The 16,234-nt window shown below is 38.8% G+C and overlaps 1 protein-coding gene across 4 annotated transcripts in view; it reads left to right on the forward strand.

Annotated features, from left to right (window-relative positions):
* TDRD7 (tudor domain containing 7) overlaps window positions 1–16,234 on the forward strand; it is a 63,144-nt gene that overhangs the window by 25,892 nt on the left and 21,018 nt on the right. For 3 of the 4 annotated variants that reach the window (XM_072959778.1, XM_072959779.1, XM_072959780.1), the window contains 3 exons: window positions 1,605–1,678; window positions 3,942–4,159; window positions 12,579–13,165. In XM_072959778.1, the coding sequence (XP_072815879.1) occupies window positions 1,605–1,678; window positions 3,942–4,159; window positions 12,579–13,165 (879 nt within the window). Of the gene's footprint in view, window positions 1–1,604; window positions 1,679–3,941; window positions 4,160–8,150; window positions 8,369–12,578; window positions 13,166–16,234 lie in introns of those variants that run through there. The other variant, XM_072959781.1, reaches the window with a different exon arrangement.

The following is a 16,234-nucleotide window of genomic DNA, read 5'->3' on the forward strand; positions in this document are numbered from 1 at the left end:
GAGGCCATCTACTAGTGGCTTACCACAGTCAGTTTTCTCAACTCTGTGTAGTTCACGAGAGTGGTGATATTTCTCTTGTTTATCATTGATCATTACTGTCTGACACAATGTCTAGCACATAATAGTAGATCCTTATTAAATATTAGTGGGATGATAATTGTGTCTCTAATAAATGACATGTTTAAATTTGGGGATTTTGCGGGGGAGCAGCGTAAGTATTTGTCTTTTAGGAAACAAAATTGTCTTTCATACTTATTGTTATAAAACTGGTTTGTACCTTTGTTATCTTACTATGTTGGTTTTTCATGTGTCCCTACAGTTTTCCTTGAATATCTTTCTTTTGTTGTGTTGGCTCTGTTCTTTCCTGTGCACTAGACCTACCAGTGCTTGACCCATAGCAGCCCCTGCTGTATTTTCACTCCTCACTCGTAACACTTTGCTTTCTACTAGAGCCCTCATAGCTGACTCAAAGCACAGGAAGATTCCAGCTTACATTTTTAGGGCTCTGGTGCAAGGGAGAGGATGTCTGTCTCCCTCCCAGCTCTGCAGAAGTAAGAGTTGAATATATGTTTTTGGCATCTTCTGTCATTATACAGATGTATTAATACACAAATGTGATGCTCTCATAATGGCAGAGCTTCATATACTAAATAAGCTTTTTACTGGTAGCCTACAATCTAATAATTTCTTTTACAATTAAAATATTTTGATGAGATGTGCTTCATTTCAAAGAATTGATCTAATTTTTAGAGTATTCCATACTATTCAAAAATCGTGAAATAGGTGTACTGTGCCACTACCACCACTCTAGTCCCATAGCCACTGCTGGGCAAGATGTAGTCACTGATTCACTCAGTCGTCCCATTTGTTCTTACCATAAACATTTACCCTGCTTTGTATGTACCAAGCACTGCCCTAGGCATTAGAAACACAAATAATTAAGACACTTGGAATCTAGTGAGGGAGACAGAGATGAACACAAATGGTTTCTGTGTACGGAGAGGGTGGGGGGTTATTTCTTTGTCCTCGTTTTTGGGAAATCTTTCCACATATATCTAGTATAATTCACATGAAAATAATGAGGGTAAGACATGGAAAATCTGTGTTTCTAAGTATTAATTAAGGAATCCCCTTTCTGGTTTGAAATGCCACTTTTATCGTGCGCTAGGGTATTATGTAAATTGAGTGTTTCTAAGCTTTCTGCTGTTTTACTTAACTGTTCAACTATTTTAAGTGTTGTACCTTTATAATACATTTCAATATCTGGTGATACAAGTCCTTCATTTCTTAGTTATATTTCAAAATTTCCTTTATGTTCAGCTGTTTATGCTTTGCATCATTTTCTTTGTTTTATATTGCTAATCCCCTGACTTCCAATTTCTTTTAAATTTCTGGTTAATATTAGCCATTAATATATCATCTCTGGTGAATATGAAACATGAAAGCTGATACCAGGTATTATTTTAATTTTTGCCCCTATTTGAAATATTTTAATGACTTTGCTATTCAATGCCACAGAGACTTTAAATGAAAAGTATAGCATTTAAAATTTGGTATTGATTTTGCTATTTGAATTTTAATTTACTTCTTTTTTTATACTGTAGGTTTAGCCCAAAGGCATCCCTTCCACCACCTTTTCAGATGCATCTCTCAAGAACCTTTACTAAGGAAATGAGTGGTATGTCTTCTAAACATTGTCTTCATGATACATTACGGCTTCTGGAACCTCAGAGCCCCAAGAAAAATATCTGGTGGTGGCTTTTGACTTTTGCACTCACCTTCTCCTACTTGGAATATATTTCTCCTCCCCTCTTTCCTAATTTCTTTAAATTTTGAATTGAAGTGATGTACAGGGAAAATATTATCTTCGAGGATATCATTACTCTGACTTAAGGCCTTTCTCACAGCAGACCTATTCTTTTTCACCTCCACATGTCACCTGCAGAGATCCTTGTGTCCCTTGTCACTCACTCATTAGAGAATAAGATTTAAAGTACATAAATGTGGGACTTCAGCTCATAAAATAGTTTCAGATACTCAGATACCATGTAAAAGCTGGTCTCCTAAACTCTGTGCAGTGACTACTGAGCATCTTAATATGAATATAAGTGATTCCTCAGGTTATAAAATCCAAAAGGGCTATTAAGAAAATGATAGGAAACATAATAAAGTCGAAGAATCTGAAGATTGGAAATGCACCCACTTATCTTGCCTCCTCCACCCAAAGTGTAAATCGTCTGCTCTTTGACCCACTCTAGGGACACTATTTTCAGAATTAGTATTTATGCTGCATGAAATTTAAATGTGATTATAAATGATTTGCTGCTGTAAGTGTGATTCTTACTGGGTTGAAATCATTTTTTTTCCATGGGAATACATTTCCAGTATTTCTGATGGAAATAAATTGAACAATTAATTGTATTTGTATCAATCACTTTAACATATGTATTTTCTGAAAAATGGCTATTCAGTAAAGTTGTATACTCTTTAGAGGTTGTAAATTCTTTAAATTAGAGTAAGCTTTTTCTGCGGAACCAAAAGAACTTGTTTCAGGAGAATTGCAATTCACCCAGCAGCTGATTTACACGCATTTATATGTAACTTCTATCTGCTAGCAGAGCGGAGTGCTTCCTTGATTTGTTAACAAAAGGTACAAAAGCTTAAATGACTGTAGTGGCCCCACAGAGCAGGTACATTTGCAAGGACTCCAACTGTGTGTCAGCTGCTGACACTCTCTTTAAGAGAGGGACTGGCCAGTTCTGAGAAATTCATCTTTTCCTTCTTCCTAGTTCTTTTATTTATCATTATTTGGCAAGAACTTTATAAATCAGCTATGCCTTAAATAGGAGATACATGTGGACATTCTGGACCCTTCTGTTTGCTGAGCCAAACTAAGTGTCAGCAAGGCCGTGGGGGGGTAAGGCAGAGTTAGTATCCAGCTATCCTCAAGTAACAGCTCTCCCTTTGTCTTCCTGGCATTGTTTACCAGCTTGTTTACCAGCTTGTTTAAAAATGAAATAAAATTATTGAATCTCACCAGAAATACTATCTTCTTAAACTATGAACGTATTTTGCTTATAGGTGGTCATTTTTAATATACCTCTAATCTGTATCCTAGTGAAATTTAGAAGAGGTTTGGAATGAGTTTCATAGTTCTTAAAATGCCAGAAATGTCAGCCATAGTGGACAATTAAATTTCTTTATTGCCTCAGAATGTTAACACAGGCATTCTAAGTTGTAAATAAAAAATAAATGTGAGTAAGAGAGCTAGCCAAAACTTTTTAAGTATTCCTTTATGAAAAATAAATGATTTGGATTGGGAAAATAAAAACAAATCATTAATAATTATCTATGGACACCAGATCTATTACTTATGTTTATAAACTGAGGCTAAGATGATTATTACAGGTGGATCAACTTTTGAACTTCTGTTTATTGCTATATTATTTTTTCTCATTAATAAAGGGAAAAATTGATCAAATCTTAAAACCTGGACAATTACTTTTATAAAATGTTCTTCGATTTTACTGTTAAGGCATTATCTTATGCTTTGTAGAGCATAGCTTTAAATTCAGCATTATATATATGCTATTATTGTCTAAAATTTAACCTTTCTTAGTTGCAATTAGAAAATGATTGGTTAAATAATAAATTTCATTATTCTTTATGAAACAAGATCATCCTGATGTTTAAATTAAACTGTGAAGTACCCTTGTAAAATAAAGGGGCTAGGCTCCCTCTCTGGGTGACTGTTGACCCTGGTTATTTCAGGGTTAAAACTTAGAATGAAGTTGACATCTGCCTAATCCTGCTTTCTTCCAAGTCTCTTGACCCCTACAAGCCTGAAGAATAACAAAGCCTAGAGACACAAATATTAGGTAATGGGAGTAATCTAAAGTGTTAAGCATTCTGGTTAATTCTATCATTTTTTTAATTTAAAGATAATTTAAATCAGGCTGTTGAAAAGCCAAATGTCACGCCTCCTGCCTCTTACACTTATAAAATGGATGAGGTTCAAAACCGCATAAAGGAGATACTAAACAAGCATAACAATGGCATTTGGATATCTAAGCTTCCACATTTTTACAAAGAGTTATATAAAGAAGAACTTAATCAAGGAATTTTACAACAGTTTGAACACTGGCCTCATATTTGCACGGTACGTTTCTTCTTATTCCTCCCTTCTGATGCCACCTCCCTGCCCTGCTTTCAGATTTTGAGTTGTTAGTCATAGCACCTTTTATCTGGGGAGCATGAAGCACATTGCATAATTTTGCTCCATTAACCTTTATCCCTACGATTAACACATCTCTCTCAAGGTTGAGGGCTGTGTGTGTCATAATTTCTGCTTTTATATATTTTGTTTTAAAATCATTTTTAAATGTGTTTAATATATGATAATATGTATACCATTTTGTATTGAACTGTTGCCCATAGATACCGATGGCTATGTCATTGTAATCACTTCAGCTTACCAGTAATAGAACATTTTTTGTTAGCCTCAAATTTTATATGATTGTTCCTCAGCATTTTTAAAGATATTCAGCTGAACAAATTTTACTTATTTTGTCTAATTCTTTATAGAATACCATTTCTTAAAATTAACGTAGGGTTCACATTTTAAATTTTTACAAACTTCTTTGGAGAAAAAAATTGAAAAGTGAGCTGTTCAGTTCTCATACCTGTTCCTACTTGAGTATTTATTATAATAAAATGATGGATCAGAGTAGTTTGTTAGAAATCTTATTAATTCAGCCGGAAATAGAGACAACTAGATTCTTAAACCAAAGTAATTAATTTTCAGATATTTCTTAATGTTTTTATTTACATAGAATACATTCAACAGCATAACTGTTATAAATGGTAGGATTAACAGCGACTTGGTACTTCTAAGCTTATAAGTGCTTGGTGCTTCTAAGCTTAAATATGCATGACAATTATTGTTTGATAGAAGGCTTTCATTTCTTTAACTTAATATGTATTTTGGCCCCTAACCCTCTTGGGCAGAATGTAGGCCATTCCCTCTTAAAAGCACCTGGCCAAAGGCAGCATGTATTTTTGTAACTACTTTTCCCTCCAGGGCACTTGACCAACTCAAGTCCCCTGGGCTTTCCAAGCAGGAGTCATCCATCCATCCATCTATCCAGCTATCTTATTTGTTCATACATCATTTATTGTGCACCTCCAGGTACCAGTCACTGCCTTGGCTGCTAAGAACAATTCAGGGCAATGTGACATGCTGATGAATATACAGTGTGAAGTGGAAATATCAAACTCTGGAAATATGGTTGTTTCCCTACTTAAAAAGTCATGAATGTTTAATGATCTTAAGAATGTTACCCCTGATTTATATTTAATATGGGGTTGTTCTTACAGTGGGAATTCCTAATTCCTTTCATTTTTACTCCTTTTCGGGAAGAATATTCTCACTTGATTCTGGCTTAGCAGCATTGAGGACCCCCTCGGTTTCCCTAATCTTGGAATTTTTGAGGTTTCACCAGGCTGCTCAGTTTGAAGGTTCAGGGCCTGGAGCTCCTTCTTGGACAGCATATGGTTCTTTTATTTTTTAAATCCATAGACATTCATGAATTTATGTCTTCAATGAACTTAGAGCCCCTTTTACTGTCACAATAAACATATAAGTCACTATTATACTTTGATAAAGAAGTTATCTTTGCAGTAAACAATTTTAAATTAACTTCACAGACTCTTCTTAATGTATTATGTTTCTGATTATTTTATACTGCATGATAATTACTAGTATTTGTATAGCTTAATTTATAGCTTTTAGGGGGAAATTTTCATCCTTGCTAGTCTACATATCTGCAAAGCCTCGAAATTTCTCTTGCTAGGATTGCAAGTGAGAGAGTACCTGTCTCTTTGACATTAAAATTTTATTGAAGATGGATGGTTTCCTACTAAATTTCAGGTGCACAAACAACTGATATTTAATTTTTTGACTTCTCAGATGCATTTTTGTGGCATGATTACTTTCTGTCCAGGCAGTGAAGGGTAGAATATGAAGCAGAAATGTAATGTGTCTTCCTTGTTTCTATGCTGTGCCTCAACTTTGAATAGGACTGTTGAGAAGCAGTCACACTCAGTTTTTAGATATGAGAATTTGCTTGGTGAAGTGTTGTGTCTAGGATGACAAAAACTGCCAGACTTAATTATGTCTATTGACATTTTTCAAAACTGTTTTTTTTAATAGCTCTGAATATCGTTTAACAGTCTGCTCATAAACAGTTTTAAAAACTGTTACATCATGGTTATTTTTAGACAGTTTTAAACAGTTACACCATGGTTATTTTCCTTTTTTCTGACTTCTTGCTTTTCACTTTGCTGAAAAGCAGAAACACTGAGAGCATGCCCAGGGCTGTTTCTCCTATAAACAATGTCAGAAACAGGTTCAAACATCGTACAGAAATTTTAAGGTAAAAAGGACTTAGTAATATGTGCCTCTCTATATGGCTTGTTGTGAGGGGCAATGTGTGGTTGCTCTTCTGGAACGTGAGACAGAAAACTTCCCTGCAGGGCCCCATAGTACAGTAGAGAGTTTGGGCTTTGGAATTAGGTTTTTGCCTTAGCCATTTCTCAGCGATATTTCTTTCAGCATGCAAATCAGGGCCTCAGCCTGCTTTAAAATGTGACTTTCTACCCATCTCTTAGAGTTATTAGAATTAAATGACAAAAACTATAAAAAGCCGCTGTCAATACAATACAGACACATAGCAGGTGTATGGGAAAGGCAGCTATTGTTTTTTGAGGGGCAGCCCAGTTTAAATGAAAGCAGGTTAAAATCCACCGTAAACCAGAGGCATGCCCTGCAAACTACAGAGGAACTTACCTCTATGAAAACAGAGGAAAAACTGAAGGGGGCAGGACTAAAGTTTAAACTGAAAAATAAGGAGCAGCGGATAAAGGGGTTGAGTGAGGCTCCAAGATGCAGTGAGTTTCTGCCATCCCAGAGGAGCAGATCCTGCTCCCCACAAAGGTGATGAGACTTAGCTAGAATGTACAGTGAAAGCCACAGCTGCCAGCCAAGATCATCCCAGAAAGATCTGCAGCACATTCAACCAGGGTAACATCTTCCTAAAGGGATCTGTGAGCAAGAGCCTAACCTTGGGCCAGAGTGAAGTTTATCCGAATATAAATAGTTGCAGTCAGCATCAGTATGACGTTCTTACTGGGAAGAGGGATGGGAGTGAAAGAGAGTATTAGCCTTGAAATACACAGAGTCCATAAAACTACTTGTCCAAGATGGTGGAGGAAGAGTTTCTCTGGGTAGATGGTTTGTGAACAGTCAGGGGTACCCCCTGCAAGGAACTTTTCACCTTTACCTTCGATTAACTTCCTGTGAAATATGCCACAAACACTTGTGTTTTAAGAGAAGTGACTAAAAATTACAACCTTTTCTGAGTTATGCTGGACGTAGCGTGAAGCATCCGTGAACCACTGCAGGGCAGAGTTGGTGGTCTGGGACGCTGAGCCAGACAGGTGTGGCTTGTCTCAGGGTGTTTTCCTGTGTACAGCATGTGCCCCACCCACTGTCCGTAGAGGCTTCGGGTTTGAACCTATCAGTTTTGTCTTTATTGAGTCCCATTTCCTCTTCTTGTTCTCAGTTGTCTAACTTTTCCAGCACTTCTCAGCTTTAGCTCAAAGAGACTGAGCTCTGAAGGAGGTCCTCAACCAGTCTTTCTTTCTGTGAACTGGCTAATCATAAGGTGCAGTCTTCTTTGTTGTTTTTGTTGTTGCCAGATACCTAGGGGTCTTTATTCACTGCTGAAATTGAGTTTTTCAATTGGTTTGGTTTTGAATGTCAAACCATTACTAATGCTTGAAGTGCTGGAAGGCAGGTCTCCAGGTAAATATGAGTTTACCGTACTGTATTGGTGGTGACCATATAAAATGAAATTTAGAACTTAATTTAAAGCTTCAGCACAAAGAACCACTACTCAGTGGGAAAAAAAAATTGTGGCTGAATGAGACCCATATAACTGCTTTGGAAAACTTTTTGATTTAATTGGACAATACCAATTCCCTTATAGAATCCCAACGAAAATTCTAATTCCGTAAGAAACAGTAAGTTTACCTCAGCAGCCCCACGCTGCAGAGTTAGTAGGTGAGCCTTCATCGACTCAAAGGAGTTTGGCTTCAAGAACTTTACAGGACAAATAAATTAGAAAGGAAGAAGTAAAGACCTCTTAGAGTTCAGAAGAAAGTTTCTAGGCATATAGGATGAAGGCTTTTACTTATGTGAATATACAGGACACCTGAAGAAGGTGATGTTTTAAGTCCTTGAGTCTCACATCTACCAAACCCAAACTGTCAACTCCAAATTATGAAAACCCAGAGGGACGTGAGAGAAGTAAGTTGTGATATCAAATGAGACAGAAATCAAGCTAAATATAATGAACTTGTGGAAATAGAAAGTTTAAGGCATGTTAGATACTAAAATCTTCTGATGATTGCCGGAGGATATGGCTTGAACTCTATCGTGTAGGGAGTTGATCTTTTATGTTACCTACCTGTCTCTGCTGTTGGGAAGTGGAGGTGAGGTTCCATACGTGGTAAATATATGGAGTTCCAGGTCATGCCCATTCCCAGTCATTGGACTGGTGATTTTTCGAGTGGGTATTAAAACCAAAGAGAAAATGTAAAGCCACAAAACAAAGAAAACATGGAGGAAAATGGCAGGATAATGGTCCTCAGACCTCTCCTACAGAACAGGAAGCCTTTTGACCTCCTCCTCAGGTATGTACCTGAATCAAGTACACTAAAGGAACTGAAAGTTGTAAAAGCACCCTCCTGAGAGGTCCAACTGGAATGGTTATTAGCAACTGATTATCACACTAGGAAAATAATAAAAGCCATGTTTCGTGTTGACTTACCTTGGTCATTTATGAAGACCAGAAGAGAGCTGATCTGTTTTGGGGGATGAGACAAGGTATCAACATGTAAATCTGGTCAGATGCACCAGAGCACAGTGAAGGATGGACACTGTACTGTGACCCACAATGTCTTGCCTTCGGGGAGATTTCTCATAGGCTGAGGACAGATACAGTAATAGGTGTCTTTCCTAAATCTACTGACCAGAAAATTAAAAAGAAGCAAGACACACTGTGGAAGACAAATGGTGATCATATTAGAATGCCTGGGAAAAGCAAATTTCAGTTTTATGAAAAATTGAAAACAGCTTATATTGAACAAATTAATTTGTTTTAAATTATATATATATTTTAAGATCTTAGCAATATGAGGTTTCATGATTTGTCCCTTTGAATTGAGTAACTCTTTAGCCATTCTCCAAAGATTAGTTAATGAAGTATGTGGACCAGGTATTTTTTTCCATATCACTAAATTTATCCATGAATATTTATCTAATATGTTGAAGGACATCTGAAACAACTCCAGTTAGTATCAGGTTCAGTTCCTAAAGTCAGGCCTATGTTTAATCTTAGTAAATGCAAATTTGAATTTAATGAGGCAAAGTCACTGGAGAACAAAGTGGCATTTAGGCACGTAGCCAACCCTCTTGAGATAAGAAGCAGCCAGTGAAAAAATGGAAAGTGCCAATAATTCAAGGAACTAGTCATTTGGGGATTGGTGGGGGTGGGGTGGGGTATTTACTTTAAACAATGAAAGTAAAACTGCTGAGGAAAGAAATCTGCCTTCTAATTCAGATGATTATTTGGCCATTGTTTGTGCTTTGGATTATTGGTCAAAAATCTCCTTTGTAGGCTGACTGGCAAATCTTGATTTGAATGCTGCAGACACAGCCCTAGAAGCTTACTACTTCCAGATGATCTCTAAGCATTATTCTGGAATAAAGGCCAGAAAAGTGGGAATTCTGCTCTTGCCCTGAACAAATTCACATCAAGTAGACCTAATGTTCATAACTTCTGTTAAGGTATTAATCCCTAGTTGAAAGAATTTAGTGTGCTTGTCATGGTCAGAGGTAATGTTTAGAGGTTTGACAAAGTGCGTTGTTAGGTAGGTGGTCCTGATTGCATCTAAAGCACTGATGGGAATGGAAGCTTTGGGACCAGAAGTTGGGGAGAATGTTAAACACTGAGGTATCTCATATTCCCAGATCACTCACTGGAAAGAAAAAGACCATAAAGCTGCAGGGCTGTTAACCTTCCTTTGGGTTAGAAGAGGCTCTGTGGACAGTTAGGGCAGGAGGCTTGTGAGAGTTATTTTAGATGAATAAAACATTCTGCGTTCCACAGAAATCAGCCTCTACCATCCACTTCAGAGAAGGTGTTGCAAAGAGTTGAGAAGATGTTGTTAGGTGAAGACTGAAAATGGGTTTTCAGAGGGCCCAGAAGGTTCGGCTGACTTTGGATATGGAGGACTGCCAAGTCTAAATCTAAAATTATAATAACCAGGATTTTGTATGACAAGTGAATAACTCACATAGAAATAGAATTCTATTTTATTTTTCCATTTTCTCAAAAAGTATGTTTCTCAAACCTTCCCCAGATACCCAGATATCTCGAGTGTCTTAAAGCACACTGAAGATTGGTATTTTAAGATTCCAGACTTTAAAACAGGAGTCTCTAGAGAGGTGGACTAACCATTGGGAGCAAAATGAGTGTCCCAAGTGTTTGTGTTTCTGGGCTTAAAATTAAGGACACAAACGATGAAAATCATATAAATACTATTCAGAGTGTCACAAGGTGTCAGCAGGAGTCCACTAGTGATGTCGGGGGATTCCTGAAGATGCTAAGCATGGGCTAGTTTGCCTCTGCCTTGATTGATGCTTTAGGTTTTTCAGGCATGGACTTTTCCCAAAACTTAAGCACACATTGGCAAAAGAAAACGAGGAAGAAAACCTAACGTTTTGTACTTTTATTACCATTTATTCTCCTCTTATTTATCATCTAGAATATACAGTCAGATTAAAAGGAATCAATCTTAGTATTAAGTCAGCTAAATCTTTTGACTTATTAAAGCTTTTCTCTGATAACAAGAAAATACCTTCTTTACACATACATACAGTTGACCCTTCAACAGTGTGGGGGTTGGGGCACCAACTTCCTGTGCAGTCAGAAACCCTTGTTTAGCCTACAGCCCTCCATATGCACGCTTTCACATCCACAGATTCAACCAGCCATGGATCATGGAGCACTGGAGTGCGTATTTAAAGAAATCTGCATGTAAGTGGACCCGTACAGTTCAAACCTGAGTTGTTCAACGATCAACTGAACTATGTTGTCTCTTCCTAAGCATTATATAGAAAATGAGTAAATGAAGTCAGTGTTCTTTACTAACAAGCTACGCATCCAGAATATTTTATTATTCTTTTCTTCTTGAGCAAAGGGGTACTTCTTATAAGCTTGTATTATTAACTTAGTGATCTAGAGTAGCCTCCTAAGGGCTTAAATTTCAGCTAAGCACTAGATGAATAGGACCTGACAAAATAGAAACATTTCAGAGGGCTATAAATACTAACTTCAGTCTAGTCAGAGGTTGAGAAACTTTTTGTAGAGGACCAGATAGCAAATATTTTAGATTTTGCAGGCCAGGAACTATGTGACTGCCACCCACAGTCTGGAACAACTCCTTGACTCCAACTCTGCTGCTGCAGTGCACAGCACCTGTCCACACTACAGAGAGCGTGCCTGGGTGCCAGTGAACCTTCATTTCTGTACACTTGAGTTTCATGTCATTTTCATGACACGAAGTAATTCTGATGTTTTTCAACCATCTAAAAATATAAAAATCGTTCTCAGCTCACAGGCTACATAAAAACAGGTAGCACACTGACTGCATGAGGCTGCAGCCTGTGGCGTGCTGACCCCTGGTCTGGAAGTGGAAAGGCTCAGAGCTTGGAAAGATAGTGCCATACATCAGCGTCTCCTCTCCTCCCTCTCTTACGAAAAGAGGTGCCATCAAGCCGTGCCTCTTGGGAATGTCATGCAAAAAAATTGGAGATTGAGTGACATACAAAGGCTGGGCATTTTAAAGTCTTGTTCATTGGAGGGACAGCAGTTTTAGCTAACTTTCTTCTGTGATTGTTGGAAAAAGTGTACCTTACCTCTGGAGTATCCTTTCTAAACAATGAAAAGCTGAGAATTTTCTCAGGATATTGCAAGAAGAAGAGAGACAGCACTTCGATTTTGCCTGAATATTTCCTAGCTTTCTTCCCAGTGGTTTATTCCCAGCAACTCTGATACCTTTTCATGGTCTCGTTCCCCCTTATATTCTGTCCACCCTTATATTCTGTCCATTTGGTAAGCTGTTGCTTTGGATTTGGCAGAGAGAGCTAGCTGAGACGTGTGATGGACAGGACAGAGGCATCCATGATTTCCTCAGGTTGTTGGAGGTCAGATGCTTCACAGGATGCCTCAAATCATACTTTTTCATTCCCCTGCTTTTTTCTGAAGTGCGGCACATGATTTTTGCAAGTGAAGGCAATGTATTAAAGCCTTGGTAATTGAGAAGAGTAAAATATACACGTATGTGTTCTCTTGATTAATTTGAAAATAGTGTTTCTCTCAAATTTAAAATGTGTTCTCAGGTTGTGTATAGTCATTAAAATATCTGTCATTTGCTTTATTTAAAAATTTCAGGTGGAAAAACCTTGCAGTGGTGGTCAAGATTTACTTCTTTATCCAGCGAAGAGAAAGCAGCTTTCAAGAAGTGAACTGAATGCTGAAAAAGTGCCTCCATCCCCACTTCCTGCTCCAAAACAAATCCCACCACTCAAAGGGTGTCTAGCAGCTATGCCAGGAGACTTTAAAGAGAAAGTTGCGGAACTGCTGGCAAAATACTCAAGTGGGCTTTGGGCCAGTGCACTCCCCAAGGCATTTGAGGACATGTACAAAGTGAAATTACCCGAGGATGCCTTGAAAAATCTTGCCTCACTTTCTGATGTGTGCACCGTAGACTACATTTCTGGAAATCCCCAAAAGGCCATTCTTTATGCTAAACTTCCATTGCCCACTGACAAAGTCCCAAAGGATGCAGGACAAGCCCATGGCAATTGTGATATCAAGTCTATGGTTGAACAAGAGTATTTGCAGATAGAAGAAAACGTTGCCAAAAGTGCTGATACCTTTGTGGAGCACGTAGCAGTTCCTCCATTGATCATTCCAACTGAGGCGTCCCCATCTGTGTTGGTGGTTGAACTGAGCAACACAAATGAAGTAGTTATCAGGCAAGTTTTATTTTCCAATTCTTTAGGATCCTGGTGCTCTATTATTACTTGGCTGTTCTTTATATAGATCCTGGTGGTTGAGGAAGAATGGTATATTCTTAGTTCTAAGAGTTATAATGAGGTGTAATAATACATTCTTAATACTCATTAAATGTTCAAAATAAACAGCTTTTCACAAGAAAAGATTTCTCTCAGTTTTAAAAATTAGAATGATAATATGGTCTGAATGTGGAAAAAAAGTATGTCAAAAGCATAATGGTGACTATATATGTCAAAAGCAATACCCAGTCCATAGAAAAAGCAGGTCACTCACTAGGTAGGTAATACTGTTTAATCTGGAACTGTATAGTGTTTCCTAAAAGTCACAACAGCTAACTACCACCTTCCTATTGTAATGCCTCAGATGAGCCCTCTGGTTTCTTGAGCCTTTTGATATCATTGCCTGGGAGAAGGAATCATAGCCTCAGAGCTGAAATGACAAAAAACAGTCCAACTCCAGGCCCTTGATGTGGACTTTTGGAGAAAATGTAGAATACATAGAAAATTCATATTGAAATATTTGCCATTCTGACTTGGGATAAAGAATGGGACCCAGTGTAGCTGATCTCTGGAGGCACTAGCCCATGGTGTGACTATGGCTGGACAGAACAGGAAAAGGCTCAGTCCTTCAGTGAAAGAATACAGCAAAACTATTAAAGCACTTCTCTTTGAACAAACTAAGACTGAGTGGATAATGAAGTAAGAGTCAAGTATTTTAGGATGCTCAAACTAGAGGAACATGGGGAAGCTTTGGAGAAGTCTATTTTATACAGGGGTGGTAAATGTGTAAAGCTTTTATTCTAAGGTGTGGTTTGGCCTGAAAATAGAAATGGCTTGCTGAGGATTAGGTGTCCCACTATGGTTCACTAATAAATTGAGTTGAAGCACATTGCTAACTTCCATCACTTGGCATTATAAAGAAAATTTAAATCCGCTTCCTTGGCAGAACCCTTTGGTACCTGTTACCAATAGTCATTGGTGCCACTATCAGAGAGCAAGCACCCAGCACTGGACTGGATCAGTCATGTGATATTTGGTGTTCTTCTCAAAAGGTTGGCAGGAATCTGGATCAGTTCCAGGGCTTCAGCCAGGGAGGTTGCAGTTTATTCCAGGATGATTAGGTCCAGGGTCCTAAGATTATCTAGACCCTTTTTTCAGTAAAAATTAGAATCCCAGAGTCAGCATTCTACATATTCAACAGGGTGGCTGGCAACCGGCAAGCATGATGGATAATGTCTGCGGTTAGGTTGACCCTTGGTCATTGGTGTCCCTAGACCACCCTGAACACCTACTAGATCCCAGCTGGGCTGAGCCCTGTTCTACACTCATGTCTACCCAGGCAGGCAGTAGGCTCAGGACACTAAGCTTGTGATTCATAAAAGTTTCAGAGAGGTGCCATGCAGGACCCTTAGGTCAAGTAAATTAGCTTTGTAAAACTTTGTATTTGTGGCATACTTAAGTGGCCTACACGTCACTCTTTGCTCACTTGCTCAGGTAGTTTGGGGACAATGTATGAGCTCATTCTTTCTATTGCCCACTGTCATACCAACTGGAACATTACCTCTCTACCCGTCACCCAAGATGTGTAGCTGGCTGTGGTTTTCTGCTGGTTGCTGCACAGAGCAGAAGCTGCCTGCAGATCTCATGCTGCTCCTCACCACGTTGTTTTTCCATGGCGGGAGCCCGTGCTAAGCAAACTACCAAACCACAGGCTACATCCTGGACCTCTGCCAGTGGCGCTCCCAGGACTGTAGCAGTGCTGCAGGGACACCCCCTGAGACTCCAGGTCCCAGGAAGTGGGCACCCGGGCAGAGTTGCAGATCTCCTAGGAGACTCACAGCCAAGAGTGCAGCTGCATTCCAGGCAGTGCCTTAACACTTATAAAGCTCCATAATCTTAAATGATGGAGTATGACAGAGCTTTTACAGCTGTTTCTGGAGTGAATAATATGCATGTTGTATTTGGTTTTAAAATACCCATTTCCCCCAAAAGAGGCATTATTTCCATTTTGTGTAGGATTTTTAAAAGCTTCTTTTCCTCTGCTTACAAATAGGTTGACCATGGTGTCTTCTGCCCTGCTGATAGTTACCAGGAATACAGGAAATCACTCCTAAAGGAATAGTTCCTTAAAGCTATATGGGGCCACCTGGGCGCTGGGTAAAAGCTAGAACAATTCAATGAGCAATGTTCTCGTGGTGTATCCCTCATCTCCCTGTCCAGGTGATTCTGGTGCTGTTATAGTGTAGCCTTCAAACTCAAAAGGCTTCGTCCTATGGCTGAGATAGCTCCTGTTATAGGAGCCAAACTTGGTTTGCCAGGTTTTCCATCCTGGAAGGAGGCGTTTGATGGAATTGTCTCTGAGGACTAAAAGCCAAGAAAGAAAAAAAGACTGTTTTGATAACATGAACTGGGACAAGGTGATTACAGTTGTCAGCAGCAGAAGATTGTAGAAGGGAGTAGAAGCGTATCCTGGGAGAAAAAAAAACCTTCTTAAAAAACATGCAACTTAAGAGGCATTTATCTAGAGCATGTCATCTCTTTAAGGGTATCAGAACTCAGCATTTTGTCGTAATTTGTTCAGTAAGCTGGAGGGATGGGCTGTCACACAGTTGTGTTTATAGTATTTAAGAGTTTGTTTTTCTCTAGTAAAATTTCATTGGTTTTCAGAGCTTGTGACTTGTTCAGACCCAGCCTTAGGGCAGAACTCTCAACTAGATTTCTCTTCTCCAGCAATGGTAGTCAGAACGTGAAGTTGACTCTTGCTCCTCTGGCCTCCAGTGGTGTCTCCATTTTCTTTTCCTCTCCTCCCTTCCCTAGAGTCGTCTCTCGGCCTGGTCCTCCCCCAAGACTCCCTGGCTGCTTATTGTTACATCCTCTAGTTCTCTGGATTGCTGTTGAGCATTTGGTCTGTTGTGTGGTGTGTTGGACCTTGGTCGTGTTTTGTGAGCTCCACAATATTGTATTCTCCTTTTTTAAGACAGAAATGTTTATTAAATCCATGTTCTCCTCCCTGAGAGCAAGTCTGAGTGT

Source organism: Vicugna pacos, chromosome 4, assembly GCF_048564905.1.
Source record: "Vicugna pacos chromosome 4, VicPac4, whole genome shotgun sequence".
Taxonomy (NCBI): domain Eukaryota; kingdom Metazoa; phylum Chordata; class Mammalia; order Artiodactyla; family Camelidae; genus Vicugna; species Vicugna pacos.